Raw genomic sequence first — 25104 nt, 5'->3', positions numbered from 1 at the left:
AGCAAGAGTCCACTCCAGCACAGGCACATTCATCCATACATCCATACACCTTAGCAATCCAATAGTCCAAATCAACTCACACATATGTCTACTCCAGAACAATCCATCCTCACACCTATACACCCATTCAATGCACTAGTCCACATCCACTCTCACATCCGTACACCCCAGCACAGATGCATCTATCCACACACCTATACACCTATACAGTCCACTAGTCAACATCAACTCACACATCAGTCCACTCTATCACAACTACATCCATTCACACTTCCATACACCTATACAATCCAATAGTCAACATCCACACACCCATACACCTGTACAATCCAATAGTCAATATCCACTCACACATCCGTGAATAGTCAACCACTAGTACAATCCACTAGTCCACATCCACTCACACATCCGTCCAACCCAGCACAAATACATTCATCCACACATCCAAACACCTATCCAATCCAATAGTCAACATCCACACACACATCCGTCCACCTCAGCACAAATAGATCCATTCACACATCCATACACCTTTACAATCCAATAGTCAACATCCACTCACACATCAGTCCACCCAAGTACAAATACATACATCCTGACACCCATACACCTACACAATCCACTAGTCAACATCCACACACCCATACACCTGTACAATCCAATAGTCAATATCCACTCACACATCAGTCCACTTCATCACAAAGACATCCATTCACACATCCATACACCTATAAAATCCAATAGTCAACATCCACTCACAAATCCGTCCACCCCAGCACAAATACATCCACCCACACATCCGTACACCTGTACAATCCAATAGTCAACTTCCACTCACACATCCGTCCACTCCTTGACAAGTACATCCACCCACACACCCATATACCCATACAATCCAGTAGTCCATATCCACTCACACATCCGTGCACCCGAGCACAGATACAGTCATCAACACATCCATACGCCTATACAATCCAAAATTCAACATCCACTCACAAATCCGCCTACTCCAGCACAATCCATGCACACACCTATACACCCATTCAATAGACTAGTCCACATCCACTCACACATCCGTTCAACTCAGCACAAATACATCCATCCACACATCCATATACCTATACATTTCAATAGTTAACACACACTCACCCATCAGTCCACTCCAGCTTAAATACAGCCATCCAAACGTCCATACACCTATACAATCCAATAGTCAACATCCACTCACACATCCGTACACCCGAGCACAGATACACCCATCAACACATCCATACGCCTATACAATCCAATAGTCAACATCCACTCACACATCCGCCTACTCCAGCACAGTCCATGAATACACCTATACACTATTCAACAGACTAGTCCACATCCACTCACACATCCGTCCAACCCAACACAAATACATCCATCCACACATCCATACACCTATACAATCCAACAGTCAACATCCACACACACATCAGTCCAACCCAGCACAAATACATACATCCTCACACATATACACCTATTGAATCCAATAGTCAACATCCACTCACACATCCATACACCTATACAATCCAATAGTCACCATCCACTCACACATCCGTCCACTCCTTCACAAATACATCCATCCACATACCTATACACATATACAATTCAATAGTAAACATCCACCCTCACATCCGTCCATTCCAGCACAAATACGTCCATCCACACATCCATACACCTATACAATCCACTAGTCCACATCCATTCTCACATCCGTCCACCCTATCACAAATACACTCATCCACACACCCATACACCTATACAATCCAATAGTCAACATCCACTCACACATCAACCCATCCTCCATTTAACCAAACATTATGATTTACAAGAGCCAAAGTGAAGTAATAAAGACAGTGAAGGCAGTTACTGAACTGCGTTGTATTGACCCTTTTTCCTCATTGTTATACATGTGAGTATAGAAATGTTTTGGTGCACAACGATCGCCCGTCAGTCGCAGGGCAGGTCACATTCAAATAAGTAGCACGCATTCACTTGTATCGGGTGTGCAGACATGTAAGAGGGGACTGTGAATGGAGAGGCACGAGTCGTTTGACGGCTGTGACTGTCATCATTCGGAATGTTACTGCACATGAAACACTACTCATCTGAAACAACGTTTACATATGAAGAGAAGCTTTGGTAAGCAACCATTCAGCACTTTTACTCGTATAAGAGATTGCAATAACGTTCTTATTTGACTTATCTCAGTTGCGTTCAGCGCTTCCTACATTAAACAGCAGACACATTCCAGACCAGGTAGGCCGGCTTACATTGAACAATTGTAATGCTTTTGTGCTCAAGCTGATGTCAGTAGGTAATATTATACTTTGTGGGAAACGATTACCTCCTGTAACGTAACATATGTGGTATCACCATTATTCTATAATGGTTCAAGGATATGGGCTTTGGGTTGAGTTCGGGTTACACTATGAACGGCGGACGTATATATGTATATATATTACAGTATTTCTTTTGTGAATTTTACTGAATTGTATCAATGCGCGCATTTCATTGTGAGGACTATTCAGATTTCATGTAGCACCAGAAGGCGTTGATCGTTTCGAACTTCAAGCATGTCATCTTCGAATATCATGAAGCCTGATTTTACTTGATCTTTTTGTATTGAGCTTACAGCTTCAATGGAGTCATATGCTTGTGTGATTATTCACATGACGGTCACTATTGTTGAGTACATTATCATCAGTATGGGATATTTCACAGAAATGTTTATATACCTAATGATTCAGAAAAGAAATGATATATGATAAGTCAATTCAAATTTAATTCATATGCGAAATAAACGAACTTACACACATTTAACTCCACAACGTCTTTTATTTCACCTCGAAATGAAAACATATTCATGAAGCTTGAACATGTTATTTGTTTGATCTATATTTCTATGGAAGCCAAGTGTAAACACTGTTGTTTATGTGAAATGCAGCATTTTGATACGACCTTCTTACACATGCATGAAGCAAGTCACCAAATCCGTCAACCCAATTTCATCAGTTGATGATTTAAGAACCATAATTACCCTTTACAACAAGCAGAGGTTGCAAAAACATAATTCAAACGGAATCTTGAATTGAGTAATTATAAACTATTGAGATGTCAAAAATAATGACTTGTCTTCTCAGCCATTCCTTTCATCAATTTACCAATGATGACCACAGTGTATTTACAGGTGACCAGCAGAGGAAACGTTCAGTACAACAACATGTGGATGATTGGCATAGTTGTGTGTCTATACAGTAAGTACCCTTGAAACAGATATGTCGCCTATTACGACAAATTTTGAGGTTTCTTGAGAACATTTCTGAAAGTAATAGATGATAATGTAATAATAAAACATTAGAACGCATTCCACTTCAAATCACATGTTCAAAGTCATTCGGACAACCAACATATCATGAGCAACCTGTATTTTCTAAACAGAACAGTAGTAGTATTATCTGCACAATGACAGAGCAAAACTTGAAATAACATTTTATATATTTCAGGCTTCACTGTAAATGGTAATGAGGAATGTATTCCAGGAACATTTGGGGCTGATTGCAATCAAATCTGTTCTCAAAACTGTTATATTCCTCCAAATACCGAATTGCACTGCGACATAGAAGACGGGACCTGTCATGAAGGATGCAATGTTGGTTTCTATGGAGATCGGTGTGACCAACGTTGTAGCAAGAATTGCAAAGAACTCATCTGTTACCAGATCAACGGGCACTGCAGTGAAGGTTGTATAGACAATCACATCGGGGACTTTTGTGAGATCGCCCAAGGTAATACGATGATTGGTCACTCGATAAAATACAGCTTTATACATACTTAAACGATAGTAAAGGTGAAACGTTTTGCAATCCTTTGGGTATATTGCATAATGTTATAACGCAAAATGCTGGTCAAAAAGGTAAGCATAATCAGAAGTGATGTGATTATAAATGAATTGCGATGACCTAAATACAATGTTTATGATATAAATAACATGTGTGGATAACATTAATGGTAGTCTCTCATGGCCTCCTTTCTTCATAATAAAACCTTTAGTGCGCTACAATTACACTTGCGTTCATCAACGCGTTTATCAATAAGCAGATCCGACCATACAGTGGTTGATATCCAAGTCAGTTGGGGCTTAGTGAGATAATGTTGATGATGTTGTTTTTACCATTTGCCAAAGACGTGGGCTAGGCAACGTTCACAATCAACTTGTTATATTGCGTTAAAATGTCTTCTTCTTTTTATGACAGATCCACCTCCAGTCTTAACAGGTAAACAAAATCATTTGTAGAAAAAAGAAACCAGACACAACAAACATAAATCACAATCCTCTGAGTATCATGTCTATGCTCTTATTGAACATGATGTAAAGATACATCTTTATATTACATAGTTGCTTGTGTATGGTACACCTTCAGGTTGTCTACATTTTGTCCCACTACTGCAGGTACAACCAATGATGTTCCTACAACAGTAACTACAACTGTAATACCGCCACGTAGAACCAGCTCTGAAACTGTCGCTATCACAGTCATCATTCCTGTTGTTGTCGTGGTACTTGTCCTGGTGGTCACTGTCTGCATCATCTTAACACGGTAGGTTGTTCCATCAATCAGATGTCTTCTTGAGTTTGAAACACTCTTCTAGCGAAACCTACCTACTAAATATGAATTCACATTCAGATGTGGTCAAGGCAGCTTATCTAGGAGAATGTTATCGTTGGTTGTTGGCGACAGGACCTCCAGGAACATGGCTTGCCACAGTTGATGACAAGAATGTACACGTTGAGCATTCAGTGCAGTGCATCTGATCAAATGAATAGAAGAGTTCATTGCACCGTCGACATTCCAATTAACATATTCACGGGGACATGCTGTAACTGTGTGGTCAGCCCACGCTAACATATAGGTACACTATATATAGTTGCAGTGAAAGTTGCTAGCTCTACTGATTCAGAGCTGATAACATATTATTGCTGTAAGGTAAGGCTGTTAAGGTTGGTGAATGTGTTTGTTTAGTGTAGTTTGATTGTCAATATCCATGTCATATATTTGAATGTCAAGGCGATGGAAAAGAGAAGAATGCTCTGTCTCATTATGAGTGAATCTTTCACATTGTTTACCTTTCCTCTTTCAGGTGTAGAAAGAGGAAAACCCACAGAAAGAGTAAGTAGTATATTTCATCATCCTTCAATGAAAGTTTAAATACTTGTCACGATCATTATGGCAATTGTGCGCTGGAGTCCTTTATTCTATCATCACAGAAATATGTAGGAATGCCTTCTTGACTCCGTAAAACGACTGCCCTGAGAAGATATAATGTGGTCTCATCTATTTGTCCCTTACAGTCTCCCTTATACTCTCACAGCGTTGTATCTTGTTATTTATATCATTACTTTGTTTGTCATATATTAGCAGGCTGATATAACATATATATCCGGCATCAAGTTGTTATCAGTCACTTGCCGTCTTAATGTCGCTGCTTTTTCAAGTTATGTATTACAAGCAAGGAATATTGACAGACACAAGAAAATTGATCAACGGCATTATTCTGAACTTATTTCATCTGTTTCGTTTGATGTTTTCAGGTGATCCTGAGGTTGGGCAGGAATTACTCCAAGGTATGACAAATGGCGATATCCCAATGTTACATTTGGGATTACACTTTCTCAATAAAGTAGTAACAGATACTTACTGATACTTCAAAAAATAAGAAGTGTTACATTTGACCCCTTTCTAAACGGCATTGTTTATTCATAACTGAGTGAGTGACATTCCACAAAGACCACTACCGTTATCATCACTGTCACACCGATTTCAAAGCTGTGTTGATCATTACAAATATCATATTTGTACAAACTATCAATGATCATCCGTCTCAACAACGTTATTGTTCCAGTGGCTGTTCCAAGCACGATTGCATCCTCAAAAATATACAAAAGTACACCAGTATGATAGATTCCGTTAGATTAGATGATCTTTGATCTATGATCAGATGCGTTATTCCACGTAACTAAATGAACATTTTTCAGACATTAAATCGAGGGACAGTCGCCGAGACGACACCGCTTTGCATGATGCGTGCAGAAGAGGGACCCTTGCCGAAGTCAGACAAATGATATCTGAAGATCCGGTAAACATAAACAGCAGAGGAAAGTGTGGGTGGACACCAGTCATGATAGCAGCTGATGGGGGACGCCAAGAGCTAGTTGACCTCCTTGTGCGACAAAGGTGTGACCTGTCACTGACAGATGATGACGGTAACACTATCCTTCACGTGGCTTCTATCAAAGGACATTGGAAGACAGTGAGATATATCCTCTCAAAGAAAACAGTTGATGTAAACATTACAGGACACTGTAACAGGACAGCAGTGATGGCGGCAGCAAGGTTTGGACATCGGAAAGTGTTTGACTTACTTGTGAAGAACGGAAGTGATCTTTCAACTGTTGATTCAGATGAAAACAACATCCTTCACATCGCCTGTATTGGAGGACACGTGGAAATCGTGAAATATATCCTTAAGAATGGCTTTGGTGATATTAACAGCAGAGGGCATAACAGGAGGACTCCAGTGATGCTTGCAGCAAACTCTGGACATATCCAAGTTTTTGAACTCCTCGTCGGAAAGGAATGTCTTTTGAGAACTAAAGATAGAAACGGTACGGGTATCCTTCACTTTGCCTGTGTAGGAAATAATGTTGAAATTGTTGATGGTATCCTCAAGAGAAACATTGTTTCTATTGACAGTAAAGACGGCGATGGAAAGACACCAGTCATGCTTGCAGCAGAGTTTGGACATACAGACATGTTTACGTTTCTTGTAGATAACCAGTGTGACACACAAGTAGTCTGTGAAAAAGGAAACAACGTCCTCCATACAAGTTGTGCTCTGGGCCATGTCGACATAGTAAAGTGTATTCTGACACAGGGTCCTGTTAATGTTGACAGTTGTGGACAAAACCAGATGACACCTGTAATGCTTGCAGCAAAGAATGGACACAGAGATATATTTGACTTACTTTTGAATAACGGATGTGACACGTCCCAGTTAGACAAAGACGGAAACACCGTCCTTCACATGGCCTGTTACGGGGGAAGCAAATACATCGTTGAAGATATCCTTTCAAAGGAACTTGTTGGCATCAATAGTAGAGGACAGTCTCAGAGGACACCAGCAATGGTGGCAGCCGCATGTGGAAACCAGGAAGTGTTTGACCTACTCTTCAACAGAGGGGCAGACCTGACACTAGCTGACTGTGATGATTTCGGGATCCTTCACCTGATCGCCATGGGTGGACACTTACAGATGATGGAACATGTTAAAAACATTATAGACTGTCGCTGATACTGGACATGGTTACAGACATTTACTTGTAGCAGCGGCTTGGACAATTTGTGAACCTTTCAAATGAGTTTCAGATAAGTACACACATAACGTACCAGTTAGTTATAGTGTACTCCACAGATTTAACACTTACAACTTCAACATTAGAAAGTTAGTGACAGTGCACATTGTAGTTGCATTGCGAGACATACAACTAACTATTCTGTTTCGTTTGTGCTCTGACACTACTTGTTAAAAAAGTTCTCAAACATACACAGTCTGGAGAAAATACGTCCATATCTACGTCCTGCATCAGCTTTGTATCTCCTCCACGTTACACCGACAGTATGTGATTATTACACATAAACAGGAGAAAGCAATGTTCATAATTCTTAATATAAAACGTCCTGGTCCGTTAGTTGAGAAAGAGAGAGTAGAGGAGTGGAGCAATTAAACATCACGCGCTTTTTCATTTGAGAAATATCAACACAGTCTTAGTTATTCGGTATTCTTTGGTTCAGTTTCCCTTCCTTTCACTGCCTCTCGTGAACTCCAAGGATGTCGTAGTAAATCACTGAACCCTTTATGTGTAAGTGCTCTCCCGATGGTGCTGAAGAAATGTTTGGTTCAAAGTTTTTTTCCACATGTATTTTTTTTCGAGTTCATGTGGGCTTTTTAAGCTTATAGAAAATCTCATTTTGGACCTTGAGACAGAAATCAAACAAATCATTCAAGGTTGCCTTGACTATGTGTCTGGTTAGACTGCCGAGGATTACACAAACAATCATGTTGTCCTCCAAAGCAACAGATCCGTATTGGATTGCTTTGTGTTTGTCGCTGCTGGGAGACAGATATTACATGATGAGATATTGATTACGGAGAATTAGGTATAAACCACGTTAATCACAGTCAAACCCATATTACGTACCACCAACCTGTAGCCGTTTGGCAACACCCATGACAATTTGTTCACATGGTCTTCATATTTACATACTTTTATCTTCGGGGCACATCATTTTGTATCTTATGTTTATGTCGTGGATAAATGCTGTAGTTAAATGTGTTATCGATATGATTGCAGGATTTGTCACAATCGTCGACTACAATAGTTCCATGGACTTGTTTAGTTGTAAATAGCTGTAAATTACTGTTGCATTTTTACATGATTTAAATAGCTTCAGTTGGTTAATCAAATAGATATAATAGTCTATATAACAGTTAAAGATATATTTGAAGCTATATTTAATCTACTTTGCCAAATGTATATATTTCTATAGTCTGTTTGCAGTGAAAACGTACTGATGAATTTCACTTTAAACAAAAAAGTAAATCAAATAAATTAAATTAAGATTGCGACTCCACATAATTTTACCTTGCCAACTGAACATTTAAAATTCTTAATTTTATTCAACTTAGGATAAAAGTTGTTTAACAAAGGATAATATTTTCAAATGGCTATTAATGGTTTGTATCACAAGGGAGTAAGGGTAGCTGTTGTAACAGTAAAACAAAGGCACGTGCGGGACGTGATGAGTGTGAACCACATTGACCAACCCTACTCGTTCTCGGTGTTTCATTTAATGTCCACACACCCTTGTAATATGTATATAGTAAACGAAAATTATGTCAACATATTACAGTTTTGTGTTGTGTTTTAACATTAAATTCTCTGGTACAGATTTCAGCATTAACTAAGTGTATGTATTCGATAGAGTGAGTGAGTGAAGTGGGTTTCACGCCACCTTGGGCACGATTCCAGCACTATCGCGACGGGGGACGAACAAATAGACTTCAAGTAGTAATCATATGGGGAATCGGACTCGGGCCTTCTGCAGTGTAAGTGACCGTTTTAACCATAGTACGTCGGAAATTGACACATAACATGAGACAAAACGATAAACAATGGGGAACGGATACCACAATGTCTTCCTAAATGAATCATTTCACTTTTTCCAAATGACAGGGCATCAATTGATGCGGTTGACTATCCATAGAACTTGTTTTTCCATCATCTTTACATCTTCTAAAATGCACTCAAAGTAGTTCATCATTACCAAACTGTCAATATATTTTGCCACAGAAAAGATCCTCTAGAAATGAAATGTGACCAGTTACACAAGTAACCACCTTAACAGCTATCCGCCTGTAAGTCTCGGTGTTAATCATATACACATGGTGGTTCTCAATACATATTCAAAGCCTCTACACTTAGTCAGTGACATTAGAAAGGTGAGGTTATGAAGATACTTGAAAGGTAGCGCAATGATCGTTCAGAGACGCTTTTATCATTCAAATATCCTGCATTAATCAAACGACCTACAGTTTCATTGGCTAGTCCAAACATATTGTTATCCAGTGTAGTCGTGCCTTAGCCCGCTACACAACAACACTAACACCCAGTGGGACTGCTCTACTGACACGGTACAGACCGTGTGTTGTCGAGCTGGCAGGTGGCGGTGGTGTTGCATGTACATCTAAGGTAAGCTGTTCATATTTCTGCAGACCCGTGAAAATCCGGGGTAGAATAGGTCTTCAGCAACCCATGCTTGTCACAATAGGCGACTATGCTTGTCGCAGGAGGCGATTAACGGGATCGGGTGGTCAGGCTCGCTGACTTGGTTGACACATGTCATTGGTTCCCAATTGCGAAGATCGTTGATCACTGGATTGTCTGGTCCAGACTCGATTATTTACAGACCGCCGCCATATAGATGGAATATTGTTGAGTGCGGTGTAAAACTAAACTCACTCCCCATATTTCTGCAATTTTGTTATTACATGTCCCAGTTCTGTTACAGAAACCTTTAACTGATATATAGTTCGTAAAGTGTATTAAAATAAGGAGATGGACCGGTTTTTTACCTTGTATATTTTGTATTTTGTGTATTTGCCAATACCAGATCTGTCCTTTTGTAAGCATTATAAATAGCTCATAAAATGACACACATCCATCAGAGGAAAAGATGTACAGGTAATGCACGCTCCATGTGAAAGACAGCCTCGACATGGCTGGTGAACTTCTGACGTCATACAAACTAACAACCACTGTTGCCAACTAAGTTTAAATGAAATTTTAGCCTATATCTTGCTGGGAGTGTATATAGTTAGGAAGGCAGCGCGAATCCCCTTATACTGTTCCGTTTGGAATTTGTAATCCGCCATTCAGGAGTTTTATACAAGCTATAAATGGATTTTTTTTCAGTTTGTCTTCATTTCCTGAAGGATGTCTACCACAGATATGCCCACCCATATCATACCTAAAGGTAAGCTGACATGCTCTCACTATCAAGTTCAAATTATCAGTCAGATGAAGAAAATACTTTTTATCTGTCTGCGTGACACATGATTTCGGCAAATGGATTAATGTAGAACTCCATGAACATCATCATTTGTGACGATTTCCATGTATTTCCATCACAAGAAAACAAAAACATTAATGCAGTCGGAAAGACTTTTCGGGTCAGGAATCGTAACCTGAATGTAAGTGTACGTCCCATTACTCTCAACATAAGAATATCTACCACTGATGTGCTTACTGTATATTGTTTATGTTATTACAGTGTATTGTGATAAAGATGGCGTCTTCACGGTTGATTTCACCGACAACGAAGAACTAGCTTGGCGGCACACTACAGAGTGGAAATGTATGCCTTCATCAGGGAAATGTGAAATTGTATATTCACGAGAAGTGCACAAATACTTCTGCAATTTAGTGCATCATTTTGACAATCCTCCAACGGTGAAGTTGGCGAGTTTACGTAACCCTGAACAGAAGGTCATTCTTGTACTTAGACATGACACAAGGAAAAGCGCCTTAGGAATGATGACTCAACTGACTGATGTGAAAGACACTGTCGTGACATTTTTGCAAACTGTGAAAATACCTGCCGATTATATCAACGTGAGTGTTCAGCTGAACGGATTGACTAAACCAGCCGAGCAGCAGAAAAGGGGATTGACTAAACCAGCCGAGCAGCAGAACGGAGGTAACAGATAATGCTATATCGCCTAACATAAACAATGTAAATATTGCACAGAAGACATAATATTATAAGTCTATTATTGTAGTAAATATTATACTCATGCGTTATGTAAGGAGTCGAGAAATGGATTTACAAGCTTGACTTTTTCGTCACATGGTCAATACACTTCTCTGACACCTGTGTTCGAGCCCATAATACGATGTGTTATGACGTGAAAACACAATGTTAACAACAAAACAGACTTTAACACCTATGTGATTATTTCTGCAGAGGGTATAGAATGGAAACAATATCACACTGTGCATTTACATATAAATACCTGAGGTCATCTCTCAGCACCTGTGAAGCGCCATTGCAGTAGCCACTGTATTGTATACTTGTAGTCTGGGGCGTACCATCCATGTATTGTTCACTTGTATAGTCTGGGGCGTACCATCCATGTATTGTATACTTGTAGTCTGGGGCGTACCATCCATGTATTGTTCACTTGTATAGTCTGGGGCGTACCATCCATGTATTGTTTACTTGTAGTCTGGGGCGTACCATCCATGTATTGTTCTCTTGTATAGTCTGGGGCGTACCATCCATGTATTGTTTACTTGTAGTCTGGGGCGTACCATCCATGCATTGTTCTCTTGTATAGTCTGGGGCGTACCATCCATGTATTGTTTACTTGTAGTCTGGGGCGTACCATCCATGTATTGTTCTCTTGTATAGTCTGGGGCGTACCATCCATGTATTGTTCACTTGTATAGTCTGGGGCGTACCATCCATGTATTGTTTACTTGTAGTCTGGGGCGTACCATCCATGTATTGTTCTCTTGTATAGTCTGGGGCGTACCATCCATGTATTGTTTACTTGTAGTCTGGGGCGTACCATCCATGCATTGTTCTCTTGTATAGTCTGGGGCGTACCATCCATGTATTGTTTACTTGTAGTCTGGGGCGTACCATCCATGTATTGATTACTTGTATAGTCTGGGGCGTACCATCCATGTATTGTTCACTTGTATAGTCTGGGGCGTACCATCCATGCATTGTTAACTTGTATAGTATGGGGCGTACCATCCATGTATTGTTTACCTGTAGTCTGGGGCGTACCATCCATGTATTGTTCACTTGTATTGTCTGGGGCGTACCATCCATGTTTTGTTCACTTGTATAGTCTGGGGCGCACCATCCATGTAATTCCTGGTTAAGACTATACTCCGTGATATTGTTTATCCTTATGAGTAACAAATGCAGCGGTTTTCATTGGGCATTGGGGAATGGGTCGGTGTTAGCAATATGAGAAGCAATTCATGAAGTTATCGGATGTACCAAGTGTTGTGACTTAACCCCAAAAGAGCTGGAATTTGTACTTCACTGTGAAAGTGAAATCGCAAATATATTCCTTGTTATACGTTACATATGTGTATTTTAAGGGTTATGTGGCATGGTTACCGATAAGGAGATGCATACAGCAATATTGGTAGAACGTTCATTTTCTGGTTAGCATATGAGATTATTCAGATGTGTGGGAAAGTTGTCTAAAATAAAACAGTTCAAAGCTGAAATCTATCAATCTTTTCTTTCATCTAAGGGGGGGCGTGTCTGTACGAGTCGACGCCGGACACTACTAGGAAATATACGTCGGAAACAATATGGCTGTGTGAAACTGATGTCGGGTTTAAGGTGGATGGCGGTGAAACGTCACAGAGACATTTTTCAAACTTGAAGGGCGCTGTGAGAGAAAAATACAGGGCATGGTTGAAATGTATTTGGAGCGGATCTGTTAAATTCTTCGTTCATCACGAAACTACACAAGACGCCCTGGAGATGACCAGTAACTATGAGGAAGTCATGGCTCTGATACTTACGTGTCTCCAGGGGATAGATTCTACAGTGAAGGAAATCCAGATGGACGTCCAGCTGCAAGACTTCATAGGTATGGTACTAATTGATTTAACAAGCTGTCCGTTGTTTGCAGATATGACGCAAAATGATTGAGATGCATACGAGGTGCGTATTGTGCGTATTGTTGTGCGTTCCCAGGGTCAGATCGGGTAGGGTAATAGGGGATCGGGTACCCGGGTAGAAATTTTGGACCCGTCCAAGCCCTAGTGTCCACCTTTTCGGACCGCTAACTGACCGCTCAAGTTTTTCGTGACAAGCACCTATTCAGAATTTTCCGACGTTTGAGCTGATGGGTGTCAATAAAACAACTGATGCTATTTAAATTGCGATCAACTCAAAATTATAAAGGAAGAAACGGAATAAGGGTTAAGCTGCAGTTGTGAAGCAGTCTGTGTCGTCTGAGTTGAGTGTGCAGTTGTAAATCTGCCTGTGCCGTCTGAGTTGGATATGCAGTTATGAAGCCGTCTGTATCGTCTGAGTTGATTATACAGTTGTGAAGCCGTCTGCGTCGTCTGAGTTGGTTGAGCAGTTGTGAAGCCATCTTTGTAGTCTGAGATGGGTATGAAGTTATGAAGGCGTCAGTGTCGTCTGAGTTGGGTTTGCAGTTGTTAAGCTGTCTGTGCCGTCTGAGTTAGGTATGCAGTTGTCAAGCTGTCGGTATTGTCGGAGTGGGGTGTGCAGTTGGCAAGCCGTCTGTGTCGTCTGGGGTGTGTAGTTGGGTATGTGGATGTGAAGGCGTCTGTGTCGTCTGAGGTGGGTATGTAGTTATGGTCTGTGTCGTCTGAGTGGGGTATACAGTTGTGAAACCATCTGTGTCGTCTGAGTTGGGTTTGTATTTGTAAAGCTGTCTGTGTCGTCTGAGCTGGGTATGCAGTTGTGAAGCCATCTGTGTGATCTGAGTAGGATATGCGGTTGTGAAGCTGCCTGTGTCGTCTGAGTTGGGTGTACAGTTGTGAAGCCGTCTGTGTCGTCTGAGCTGAGTATTCACTTTTAAAGCTGTCTGTGTCGTCTGAGTTGGGTATGCAGTTGTGAAGTCGTCTGTGTCGTCTGAGTTGGGTGTACAGTTGTGAAGCCGTCTGTGTCGTCTGAGCTGAGTATTCACTTTTAAAGCCGTCTGTGTCGTCTGAGTTGGGTATGCAGTTGTGAAGTCGTCTGTGTCGTCTGAGTTGGGTGTACAGTTGTGAAGCCATGTGTGTCGTCTTAGCTGGGTATACAGTTGTAAAGCTGTCTGTGTCGTCTGAGTTGGGTATGCAGTTGTGAAGTCGTCTGTGTCGTCTGAGTTGGGTGTACAGTTGTGAAGCCATGTGTGTCGTCTTAGCTGGGTATACAGTTGTAAAGCTGTCTGTGTCGTCTGAGTTGGGTATGCAGTTGTGAAGTCGTCTGTGTCGTCTGATGTGGGTGTACAGATGTGAAGCCATGTGTGTCGTCTTAGCTGGGTATACAGTTGTAAAGCTGTCTGTGTCGTCTGAGTTGGGTATGCAGTTGTGAAGTCGTCTGTGTCGTCTGAGTTGGGTGTGCAGTTGTGAAGCCATGTGTGTCGTCTTAGCTGGGTATGTGTTGTATATACGTCTCTTTGATCGGAAAGGGGCGTGGCCGAAGAGCGTCGTAGCGATTGGTTTCCGATCATAATTTCACCCAATTTCACTCAATCGGAGGCACTGGACCTCGTGACGTCACGAAAAGACGCGGTACCGTCACCGTCGGTTCATCGTCCTCTTTGTCTCGAAAAAAAATCGATACATTCGCGAGCCGCGATTGGTTCCGATCATAATTTACCAAAGGGAACGATTGCTTGCTATAAAAGACTATAGCGTCCCCACACTATCGTCATTAGCGTCATCAACATTCGAAATATCGTTCCGAGGACGTCAAATATTAAAAAATCGAGGTTCATACGTTCATTTTATGTATTACTGTATATATTAGGCGAAATAGAACTGACGATTTAAAAATAATAATCATAATAAAACCACACAAAAGCATTTAAAAAATAATAATAAATTGACCTAAGCCTTTAACATGACCCCTTTTGTTTCAACAGCATTTATTTCGATGCCGGTAAACTATACTATAACCTTTAGGCGCGTAGTAACAAGTCCTTATAAGCATAGACAGAAATCTATTTTCGGAAAACCACCAGCAGTGGTACACGAGACAATACAAAATTTACAACGATAAATATAATGAATAACGAGATGGACGGAGTTTACGCTGATTCAAACGCGCAAACAGTTGAAAATATATCGGGCAATACGGGTATTACGTACGAAAAAGGGTATATAAGTTCTTAGTCCGTTCACGATTGCCGGTAAGAGTATTAGGGCGGCGATAGTAACAGTTCGCGGACCCGATCCAGCCTAATGAAACGAAAGAATTCCATTCAAGGCTTAGCCTGACCCGAACGCGTGACCGGACAAAAGAATTTCATCGACCTCGCCAGGCCGTTTGATCGATATTCAACGGCGATCGATATTCAACGGCGATAACAGCGACTTTTACGCTATGACTATACGGGTGTGAGAAGCATTTGACGAAATGAAAACATAAACTGAAAGTACTCACCACGAGTATAAATCCAATACAATTCCTTCGTAAACTCCAAACACACCGCGAATGCCGCTCCAGATCCTGAGAAAATCTTCTTATTTTCCCCGGCGTTTTGTCGATTATTCGAGTCAGGTGAATATCTTATAAAAATGCGGCCTAGATTGGACAAAAAGAGCTAGCATTAACTATGGAGCTGAAATGCAATAATAAAACACTAAAGATGGACAATAAATTATAACTGAACAGTTTAAAGCGAAAGTTTTAAAGATGTACAGAAAAAAGACCATTTTAGCTTAGAATAAAAACAACAATAGCAATAACAATAACAAAATACTGCACAATAAATGGATAATCTTTGAAAGTTGAATCCTACCCGAAAAATATATGTCTGTATGAAAAATGAAATGATGAAATTAATATCGGAATTATTTTATTTATTTATTTATTTATTATTATTTTTTAGAGAACTTAAAATTTGAATAATTAATCGTAGTTGTCAGTAAAATAAAATAATGTACTTTAAAATCTAAAGGATAATTTGAGATACTAGACCGGGTAGGATTCAAATTCCAAAATTTACATCGTAGAGATACGCTCCTCATTTCTGATATGATTGCGCGGCCCAATTGTACTAGCAGTAGTAGATCTTGCTTCATCTGCAAAAGATAAGGACAAATACAATTCAGAATTAAAATAAATCTAAGTCGCGTTAGCCGTTTTATTTTCGCATCTATTAGTATAAATGAAAACTCACTTTGTCTGGGGACGAACTTTTCCCACTGACGGCTGTCTCCTCGATCCAGGAAGGAGACTGGGGGGAATCTTTCTGGGGGGAGATCTTTCTGCATTTTCTAAATTCACAGAAAACAAATTCAGGATTAAACGTCTTATATACGTTAACGCGCAGTAGAAATTAACCGCGTATGCGTGAAGATTATAGCTAAATCTAATTTGTACTGTTAACAGTGCGCTGGTTTAATGATACTCGCATATATCGTGTATGAAATCGATTTTGATACAAATGAAATCTAACTTACATTACTGACGACACTTCCCCGCCAAAACTAAGGCGTTGTCGCGCCTTATAGGGGTTCGCCAAGCCCAAAGGTGTGCTCACGGTCGTCTCCGTTATCCAGGACGGCGATCGTGGAGGACATGCTGCCGGTGTGTCCATCTTTCTGGATTCGCTAAATTGACAAAACAGAAACAAATTCAGAATTATGCGTCTTATATACGGTAACGCGTAGTAGAAAATAAACGCGCGAGCATCAAGATTATAGTTAAATCAAGTTTGTACTCTCTGCAGAGGACTGGTTTACTCATACTCGTATATACCGTGTATTATATCGATTTTGATACAAATGAAATCTAACTTACATTATTGACGGCACTTCGCCATCAAAGCTGAGGCGTTTCCTAGTCTTGCCGGGGTTCGCCAACCCCAAAGGTGTGCTGGTGCATCGGCTAGAAAAGCCGCCTCCTGTCACCGACAGTCAATTTTCTGGGCCTCCCTGCGCCTCCCTGGTGCTCAATGCCATACCCATTTGCAATAGTTTCAAAACACGATAAACAGTGGACAAAGGGATGCCTGTTCTACTTGAAATCACTTTAGCTGATTTGATGTCCTTGTTAATATAGTCTAAAATCAACTTCCTCTTCTCAAAATCATCCATACTGAGGATCACTGAAAATGTCGTCTGCTAGCAAGTAAACAAAGGGGGATAACTCTTCACAAACTAATGAAAAAGGATTAACGGAGTTGTCTTTCTAGAATGAAACCAAGCACTTGATAGCTGGTCAAAGTTGTTTATACTAGAAATCCAATTAAACATATTCCTAAAATTCTGAATAATTTCTGGTCATACTATACTTTTATGCAGTCATTTAGCACAATAACAATCCATTCCATTTGTAAAATCCGTTTTTCTTTACATGAAACAACGGACGCACAAGGCCAAACTCTTTCTTTCTTTATTGCTTGCTTAACGTCTCACTCAGCAATATTCCAGCTATCTGTAAATAATCGAGTCTGGGCCACACGCACCAGTCATCAACAGCATGAACATTGATCTACGCTACTGAGATACAAACTCAGCGAGAAAGATCACCCGATCCCGGTAGTGACCTCTTCCGACAATCATAGGTTGCTCAAGACCAATTCTAAACCGGATCTTCACGACCCATACTATTCACTGATTAAGGCTGATCAATGGCGTCCTTGTCCACGAATCTACCTGCGTTTTGCTAAATACCGTCTTTTTGAAGACCTGACGGAAATGTTAGGCATCAGAGGTATATTTCGATGTTGTACCAGTCGGCTTGGAATGACTCCCTAGTAACAGTTATATAGGTTTGTAAACAAATTTACCCTGAAGTATGAGTCAAGTCAAGTCAAGTATTTTTATTCCCTATGTAGGCTACAGGCCCATATACAACATACATACTTTTGTTTACAAATATAGATACACTTTAAAGGGCATACATATCAATAATACACGTGTTATTTGTTCAAATAGATTTCTTGTCAGTATCAATATAAATATTTAATATAAACATATATGCACACCTTTAAAAACATTTAAAAGGAAAAGTGTGTGGTTTAAAGAAAAGTTATTGGAGTTTGATTGCTCTGATTTTATAAGCATGAAAGATGTATTTACACAAATTTCTTAAAAGTGTTTCATTATTTGTTGATAACAGGGTCTTAAATTTATAGTAGTTTGGTTGTTTCTGATATACATATGGCAAGTATTTTAATCTAAAGGAGTTATATTCAGTACATATAAAAATAAAATGATACTCATCTTCTACACCCAGCTTACACAATGGACAATTACGTTCTGCAACCTCAACATTTAACCATCTTCCCTCATTATACTTTAACCTTAATAACCCACATCTAAATTTGATCAAAATATTTCGAAACTTTTTGTCCAAGATACATGATAAATATTTTTCTGGAGTTAACAGACTTTTTAAACTCTAGGTAAATACGGTATCGTGAACTGTTATTCAATGTACAATTCCATGATTGAAAAACATATTGATTGCAACAGTCTTGAATCTATTTACAAATGAAGCTGCATCACCCACTGTCTGAGACATCCAGACGTAACCAAATCCATGTGAAAAAGTATTTCTCTAATATATGAAGCATATGTCTTATATCCACGGTTATCGTAATACATTTGCATTTTGTACACTTTCAAGGGAGTTCTATCTTGATGCATATGAATAACCTTTAACCAATACTTTAAAGTTTTACACAATGCGTTTATAAAGAGAGGATATCTTCCACACTCGCCATATACAATAGCAGTAGGTGTTTGAGGGCTGACATTCAAAAAACGTTTGCAAGCTGTTAGATGAACCTTTTCAATTTCATAAAAATTTATGTATTCCCCAGATTTCTGCCCCATACAGTAATATCGGCTGTATCTGCGCATCAAATATCTTAAAATACACACTGGGGTCTACTATTCCAATTCCATTTAAATTACTTATTACTTCCATTAAAGCCCGCTTACCCCTCAGTGCTAAATCATTGATGCATTTTCTCATCATAAATGTTGATGAAAATATAACTCCTAAATATTTATAAGTATTTAATGTTGTTATTGGTTGGTCATTTAAAAACCACTTTTCATTTCTTGCTAAGCGCCCTCCCCTTCTAAAAACAACAATATTTGTCTTGTCTAAGTTTACTTTTAGACCTGAATATTCAGTGTAATTATGTAGAATATTAAGTTGATTCTGTAAGCCTGGAATTGTATCAGACATAAGAACAACATCATCGGCAAACATAAGTAACATGATTTTTAATAAGTCTGGAAATAACTGCACTCCATATTTACCATATCTAGATATGTCGTCTGATAATAGACCGATCCAGTCTGTCAATCAAAACTAACGCATGCGTCACTTTTGGCCAATCAGAAGGCCGGGTGCGCTGTGTGGATTTGTCAGACTTATTTCCGGGGTCAAACGATGCCTCCGAAGCAATGTGCTTCGAATTATGCCATTTAAACACGCTATATCTATTACATATTTCTGTGATTTGATGTGTACTTTTTAACAAAAACATTACGGTCAAGACAAAACAAACTGAGGCGGATCAAGGAGCGCGATAGGTCTCGCGATCAGATAATTGTCTGCACCATCGTTCACGAAACCTACGTCATGCCCGCAGATAAGAATTTGCACGAATTTCCACACTTTTGCACATATGTAAAATCATTACCAATTGATGACAACAAATAGCAGTTTAAGACTTTGCAAGTGTTATAAACACGGACAATTCTTGTAACTACAAAATTGTTTTTACTTAACGTTTTTTAGTCACTACTGGGCATTGAGTTGGTACGCCATACAGCTGAAGTGAGACACGCGAGAAAACCGTGACACAATGTAAACAAATCTGCCAGCGATCTGATTTCGGTTCTAGGGTCGACCGAAATAGCAAAACTTGTTACATTAAAGAACAATGTGGCGGATACACATAGATCTTAGATATTCCTAAATTTGTCACACATTTTAGGATGTTTTAAATTTCAAAAGCGCAATCTGAAGGCCTACTGCACAGTACCTTGTTAATAGTGCAAAATATTCGAGAATTAATCATGCAATATCCAAATATCAAAATTAATTCATATGAGTGCCTATGAAACTATGCTTCAAATATTTCAGAATATGTATAAAGAGATGGATGGGACTTTGAATTGAGTTACGTTCCTCCATGTGGAGCGAATACGAAAACTATGTGAGAAGAATAGTGACTTTCTGGAGTATTGGGCGGAGTGAAATAAAGTGTATATCTTAATTATGAGGACATTTGAAGTTTTGTTACAACATAAAATTATTCACATATATTGGTACATTTTAGGAGCAATATTGCAATTGTCATTTTGATTAATTCACTGGAAATGATAGCAAGGTATGTTTTAAGAATCTTGCTCTTTTTAGTAAATGTGGAAGGGTAATGAATAAATACTAATCTAATCAATTATAAATTATTATTTAATTGATTGACAAATCAGATTCATGTGATTTTAAGGCAGAACTAGGCAAACAAACACTATACAAATCATGACAGGACAATCACTTGGTATTAACTTAGTTTGTTGGCTCCTGCTTTTAGATTTGTTTTTTTAAATAATATATTTACTAATAAGATAATTCTGAAAGTGATTGCTAGTATCATAACTCATCGAAGTTATTTCAACATCCAGAGAATTTGATAAAGCAACCCTATGTTTTGGTCACATCCTGGTCAGGCATTATCCAGTCCAGGAACAGAAATAACTTACAGAAATCTCAGTTGACTTTTCATGTAATGGGATAAATATTGAAACATATATTTAACCCAGATTTGATGTAATGTTTCTTATAAATCATCAGTTTTTTAGGAGGCTACTAATATTTGAAGACTGAGCCAAAGCTAGTGTTTATTAAGATGTTTGTTTTGGACAAATTGTTCAAGGTTTGTTGATGGTTATTTGGAAAATGAGCTTAATTAAATTGCACACTGGTTGTAAGAGGTGTTTTCCTAACCTCTTGCTATGACTTTTACCAAATTTTGAATCAACCTTACTATAATTTGTATGACACTATCTCAGAAAAGGAAATAGATCAAAATTTAGAAATGTCCTCTAGGGATATAGTCTCAGATCCAATAAAACAGAGATTGTCATTGTTTAAGAAGCAATAATGTCAATATATGTATTTGTATTGACAAAAAGCTTTGCACCTTATTTGCACTAGTAGTTAGCAGTTAAATATCTCTGAAGAAAAAACAATATTTTTGTATTTTGTGTAACATTCTATTTCAATGCTAGTTAATTGTTCGGATAACAGCTAGTGGATCATCTGTTCAAAGATTTTGCATCACAGGTTTCCTATTTCTGGAAGATGGGTGGACAGGTGCAGACTGTATCTTGGATCTTCTTTGTGCTTTGGTGCTGTGACATACCTGTACATAAACGCTTGCAGTTCATGAAGTCAAGTATTGTGGAAGTTTGTATGTAAGTTAGGATTCCACAACAAACTACATACATTGTATAGAAAAATAAAATGGAAAGGATGGTTTTAAAAAATGGATTTCCTTATATTCAGTGTCATTTTAGGATGGTGTACAGATTTTGAAGAGGGAAACTTTACTGAGAATTGCTGCAGATCAGCTGTTGAATATTTGCTTCTGGGTCGGTTTCGGAGTACATCCATGGAAACATACTGTTTACAAGCCAAATCATATTTTCCAGATTTCCAAATAAGATCAAATAAGTTATGCGCTGTGACTGATTTGTTTACATTAATTATATACAGACAAATAAGATGCACGAAGTAGTAAACGGGAAATATTTTCTGCTTTTTATTTACCATTCATTTAATTCATTAAAACAAAGAAACCCATGTTTTCAGATTATTTAACTAAGTTTGAACAACACCAACGGATAACTAAGTAAAGGCACCACGCGCAACGTTGACAATCTATTTATAGATACCGAAACGATCTGCAACATGAACATGTGGATGTGTTCACGGTTTTTATAAACTTATGATGGGAATTTTTAGGGGGAAAAATCCAAGCAACAAAAATTCAGTTACCCTTCCCCTGCTAATATCTTTGACGGGGGTCAATTGCCAGATAGATTAATTGATTCGAAAGAAAATACGTTTCCTACTCTTAGCAGCTCAGGTCGAGACAATTTTTCATCGGGCATGTAACTCGTTTTCACTCGCCAATTGTAATCTGCCAACTAAAATATATTAAAAATCACATTCCTATAACTTGCCTCTTTAAATATCATTCACAAAGGACGGATACCAAAGTACCAGAAGCATAATTCATCAACAATGTTCTCAATCACGTACGTTTCGCCGGCGGTGACGCCATTGTGATTAGTCGGTGGTTGTCTCCCCTTACGTCAAAAACGAAGTGGGCGGGGCTTATCGGCCGGGACTGGATCTGTCTATTCACTAATGAGTCAGTACCACGATTTGTAGCTGAACACGAGGTGCCAAAGCACAAACAAAATGTGAAAATCATGCTAGTTTTGTGCCTCCCTGGCACAGTGGTTAGTGAGTGTTTTACTGAAGTGTGTGTTCTGAAATAACTTTAATCACATATGTTAAGCTGTTTATCTGACAGTGAACGTATATAATTCTAATGAGCTATCGGCAACTGGTGTGTTATCCAGGCAAGTACCATATTTAGATCGATGTACAAATGCAAGTGAAATTACCTGCCAGACAAATCAGAATGAAGGTTTCATCGGTTTCACGGTAGAATATAGCGTGTGGTATGATGCTATTTGATAAGGTTCTAAGATCATCCTAGACATAAATGCAACTATGATTCACAATACTTGGAACATTGCATTTGTGACAAGGTACACATTTGTGCGGAAAAATCAATACATTTGACATTTTGAAAAAGACGAAGAAAAGGACCCTTATTTATTGGCTATCTAGACCTATGTATATTGCTAACTTCATGATAAATCGTCACAAGCATTAATTGTTTCATGTGCACAAATATATTGTCCATTATAAAGTTGGTATAAGTTCAACCATTTTAAATATCTAAAAAGGGTCCGCGAAGTATTCATATATACATTGGCTTCAGCATCCTAAACGAGTACATTATGGAAAATATACCTGAAAGTTATATTCATGTGATGCCACACATTGGTTGCAAATGTTTTGCATGTGACTTAAGAAAACACCATCACCGAAGGAAACCATATATAATCGTGCTCATTAGGGATACCCGTGAAGGTCCGGGTTAGAACATTGGCCTTCAGTAGCCCGTGCTTGTCGTAAGAGGCGACTAACGGGATCGGGTGGTCAGGCTCGCTGACTTGGTTGACACATGTCATCGGTTCCCAATTGCGCAGATCGATCACTGGATTGTCTGGTCCAGACTCGATTATATACAGACCGCCGCCATATAGCTGAACTATTGCTGAGTGTGGCGTAAAACTAAACTCACTCAGTCACTCACACATGAGGGACCCTGATACACAACTTGCATACATCTCTTAGGGTCCTGAAGGACGGCCCTGTCTGGGCACAGTTGTCAGCCATCATTAAACCAAAGCACGGCTCATGTGTACATGCTGGCGGGTATTACAGGTTATTTGCATATAACGGCGCAGGAAATTCTCACTCACTCCGATGTTTCCCTCTAGCCGCTTTAGTCTGTCCGTACAGGTTTTGTGTGATAAAAATGACGCTCAGTCGTCTATGATGACACCCCTGAGTGAATAGCAGCTCCATGTCTTTCGAGTCCAACACTTGGACCATCAGATCGTCCAAAACGATGAGACAGTGCTGACAATCGGCAAAGTCTTCGATTTCTTCGGGTGCGGGTAGGCCAGAATGTAAACTCAGTCGTGGCATTGTTCTTTCCATCTGGTCAAAAAAACGGTTGATAGATGCCATAACAGTATAAGAGTTTGTTGGGTGGATCTTTCACGTACATACCAGTTACATTTTGCAACAGTCTAAAGACCCAATGAGTCTTTCCGCTGCCTGTAGGACCAGAGATGCAGATGCTGGAACACAGTTCGGATGGAGTTAAACTTTGCGTCTCCTACCAGGGTTTCATGGGATCGATGACGGCTTCGGGACTCCAAGTAATAGCACTCTTGGGTACGGTTGGTTGAACATCTACACATTTCTTCCTTTTAAGAGTATTTATCCACGGTGATTTAGATTCACTATCCATTTTGTGTATTGGTGCGAGGTGATTGGACAGTCTCAATAAATTTTTAGCTGTACAGCCAGGTACTGGACAATCCTTTCTGACACGACCAATATTCACGTCTTAACACTACAAATTGCATAAAGAAAATGATATATTTCGATGAAAACAAAAATAAATATGGAACTCAGAACCACACACCACGTGACATCGTGGCCCCTGTGCCGCGTGTAGATGTTCAACCAACCGTACCCAAGAGTGCTATTACTTGGAGTCCCGAAGCCGTCATCGATCCCATGAAACCCTGGTAGGAAACGCAAAGTTTAACTCCATCCGAACTGTGTTCCAGCATCTGCATCTCTGGTCCTACAGGCAGCGGAAAGACTCATTGGGTCTTTAGACTGTTGCAAAATGTAACTGGTATGTACGTGAAAGATCCACCCAACAAACTCTTATACTGTTTATAATGGACAATATAGTTGTGCACATGAAACAATTAATGCTTGTGACGATTTATCATGAAGTTAGCAATATACATAGGTCTAGATAGCCAATACATAAGGGTCCTTTTCTTCGTCTTTTTCAAAATGTCAAATGTATTGATTTTTCTGC

At 39.3% G+C, this 25104-nt stretch overlaps 2 protein-coding genes across 2 annotated transcripts in view; both read left to right on the top strand.

Moving 5' to 3' along the window:
• Positions 1 to 2065: 2065 nt before the first annotated feature.
• Positions 2066 to 8961, top strand: LOC124267427 (serine/threonine-protein phosphatase 6 regulatory ankyrin repeat subunit B-like). The gene is made up of 8 exons (XM_046702348.1): positions 2066 to 2172; positions 3221 to 3287; positions 3537 to 3818; positions 4287 to 4307; positions 4484 to 4631; positions 5173 to 5201; positions 5624 to 5656; positions 6068 to 8961. Exons 2-8 carry the CDS (start codon positions 3254 to 3256, stop codon positions 7381 to 7383), a joined length of 1863 nt encoding a protein of 620 aa, XP_046558304.1. The 5' UTR covers positions 2066 to 2172; positions 3221 to 3253; the 3' UTR covers positions 7384 to 8961.
• A 789-nt stretch (positions 8962 to 9750) lies between these two features.
• The window catches only part of LOC124267435, a 47887-nt gene continuing 32533 nt past the window's right edge, over positions 9751 to 25104 (top strand). Inside the window, exons 1-4 of the mRNA XM_046702360.1 lie at positions 9751 to 9841; positions 10565 to 10625; positions 10923 to 11348; positions 12928 to 13272. Of these exons, the coding sequence (XP_046558316.1) occupies positions 10586 to 10625; positions 10923 to 11348; positions 12928 to 13272 (811 nt within the window). The 5' untranslated portion in view covers positions 9751 to 9841; positions 10565 to 10585. The remainder of the gene's footprint in view (positions 9842 to 10564; positions 10626 to 10922; positions 11349 to 12927; positions 13273 to 25104) is intronic.

The sequence above is a fragment of the Haliotis rubra genome, unplaced genomic scaffold (assembly GCF_003918875.1).
Source record: "Haliotis rubra isolate DU_JTF1 unplaced genomic scaffold, ASM391887v1 Scf1004, whole genome shotgun sequence".
NCBI classification, from domain to species: Eukaryota; Metazoa; Mollusca; class Gastropoda; order Lepetellida; family Haliotidae; genus Haliotis; species Haliotis rubra.
This window is presented reverse-complemented; position numbering and strand designations above follow the sequence as displayed.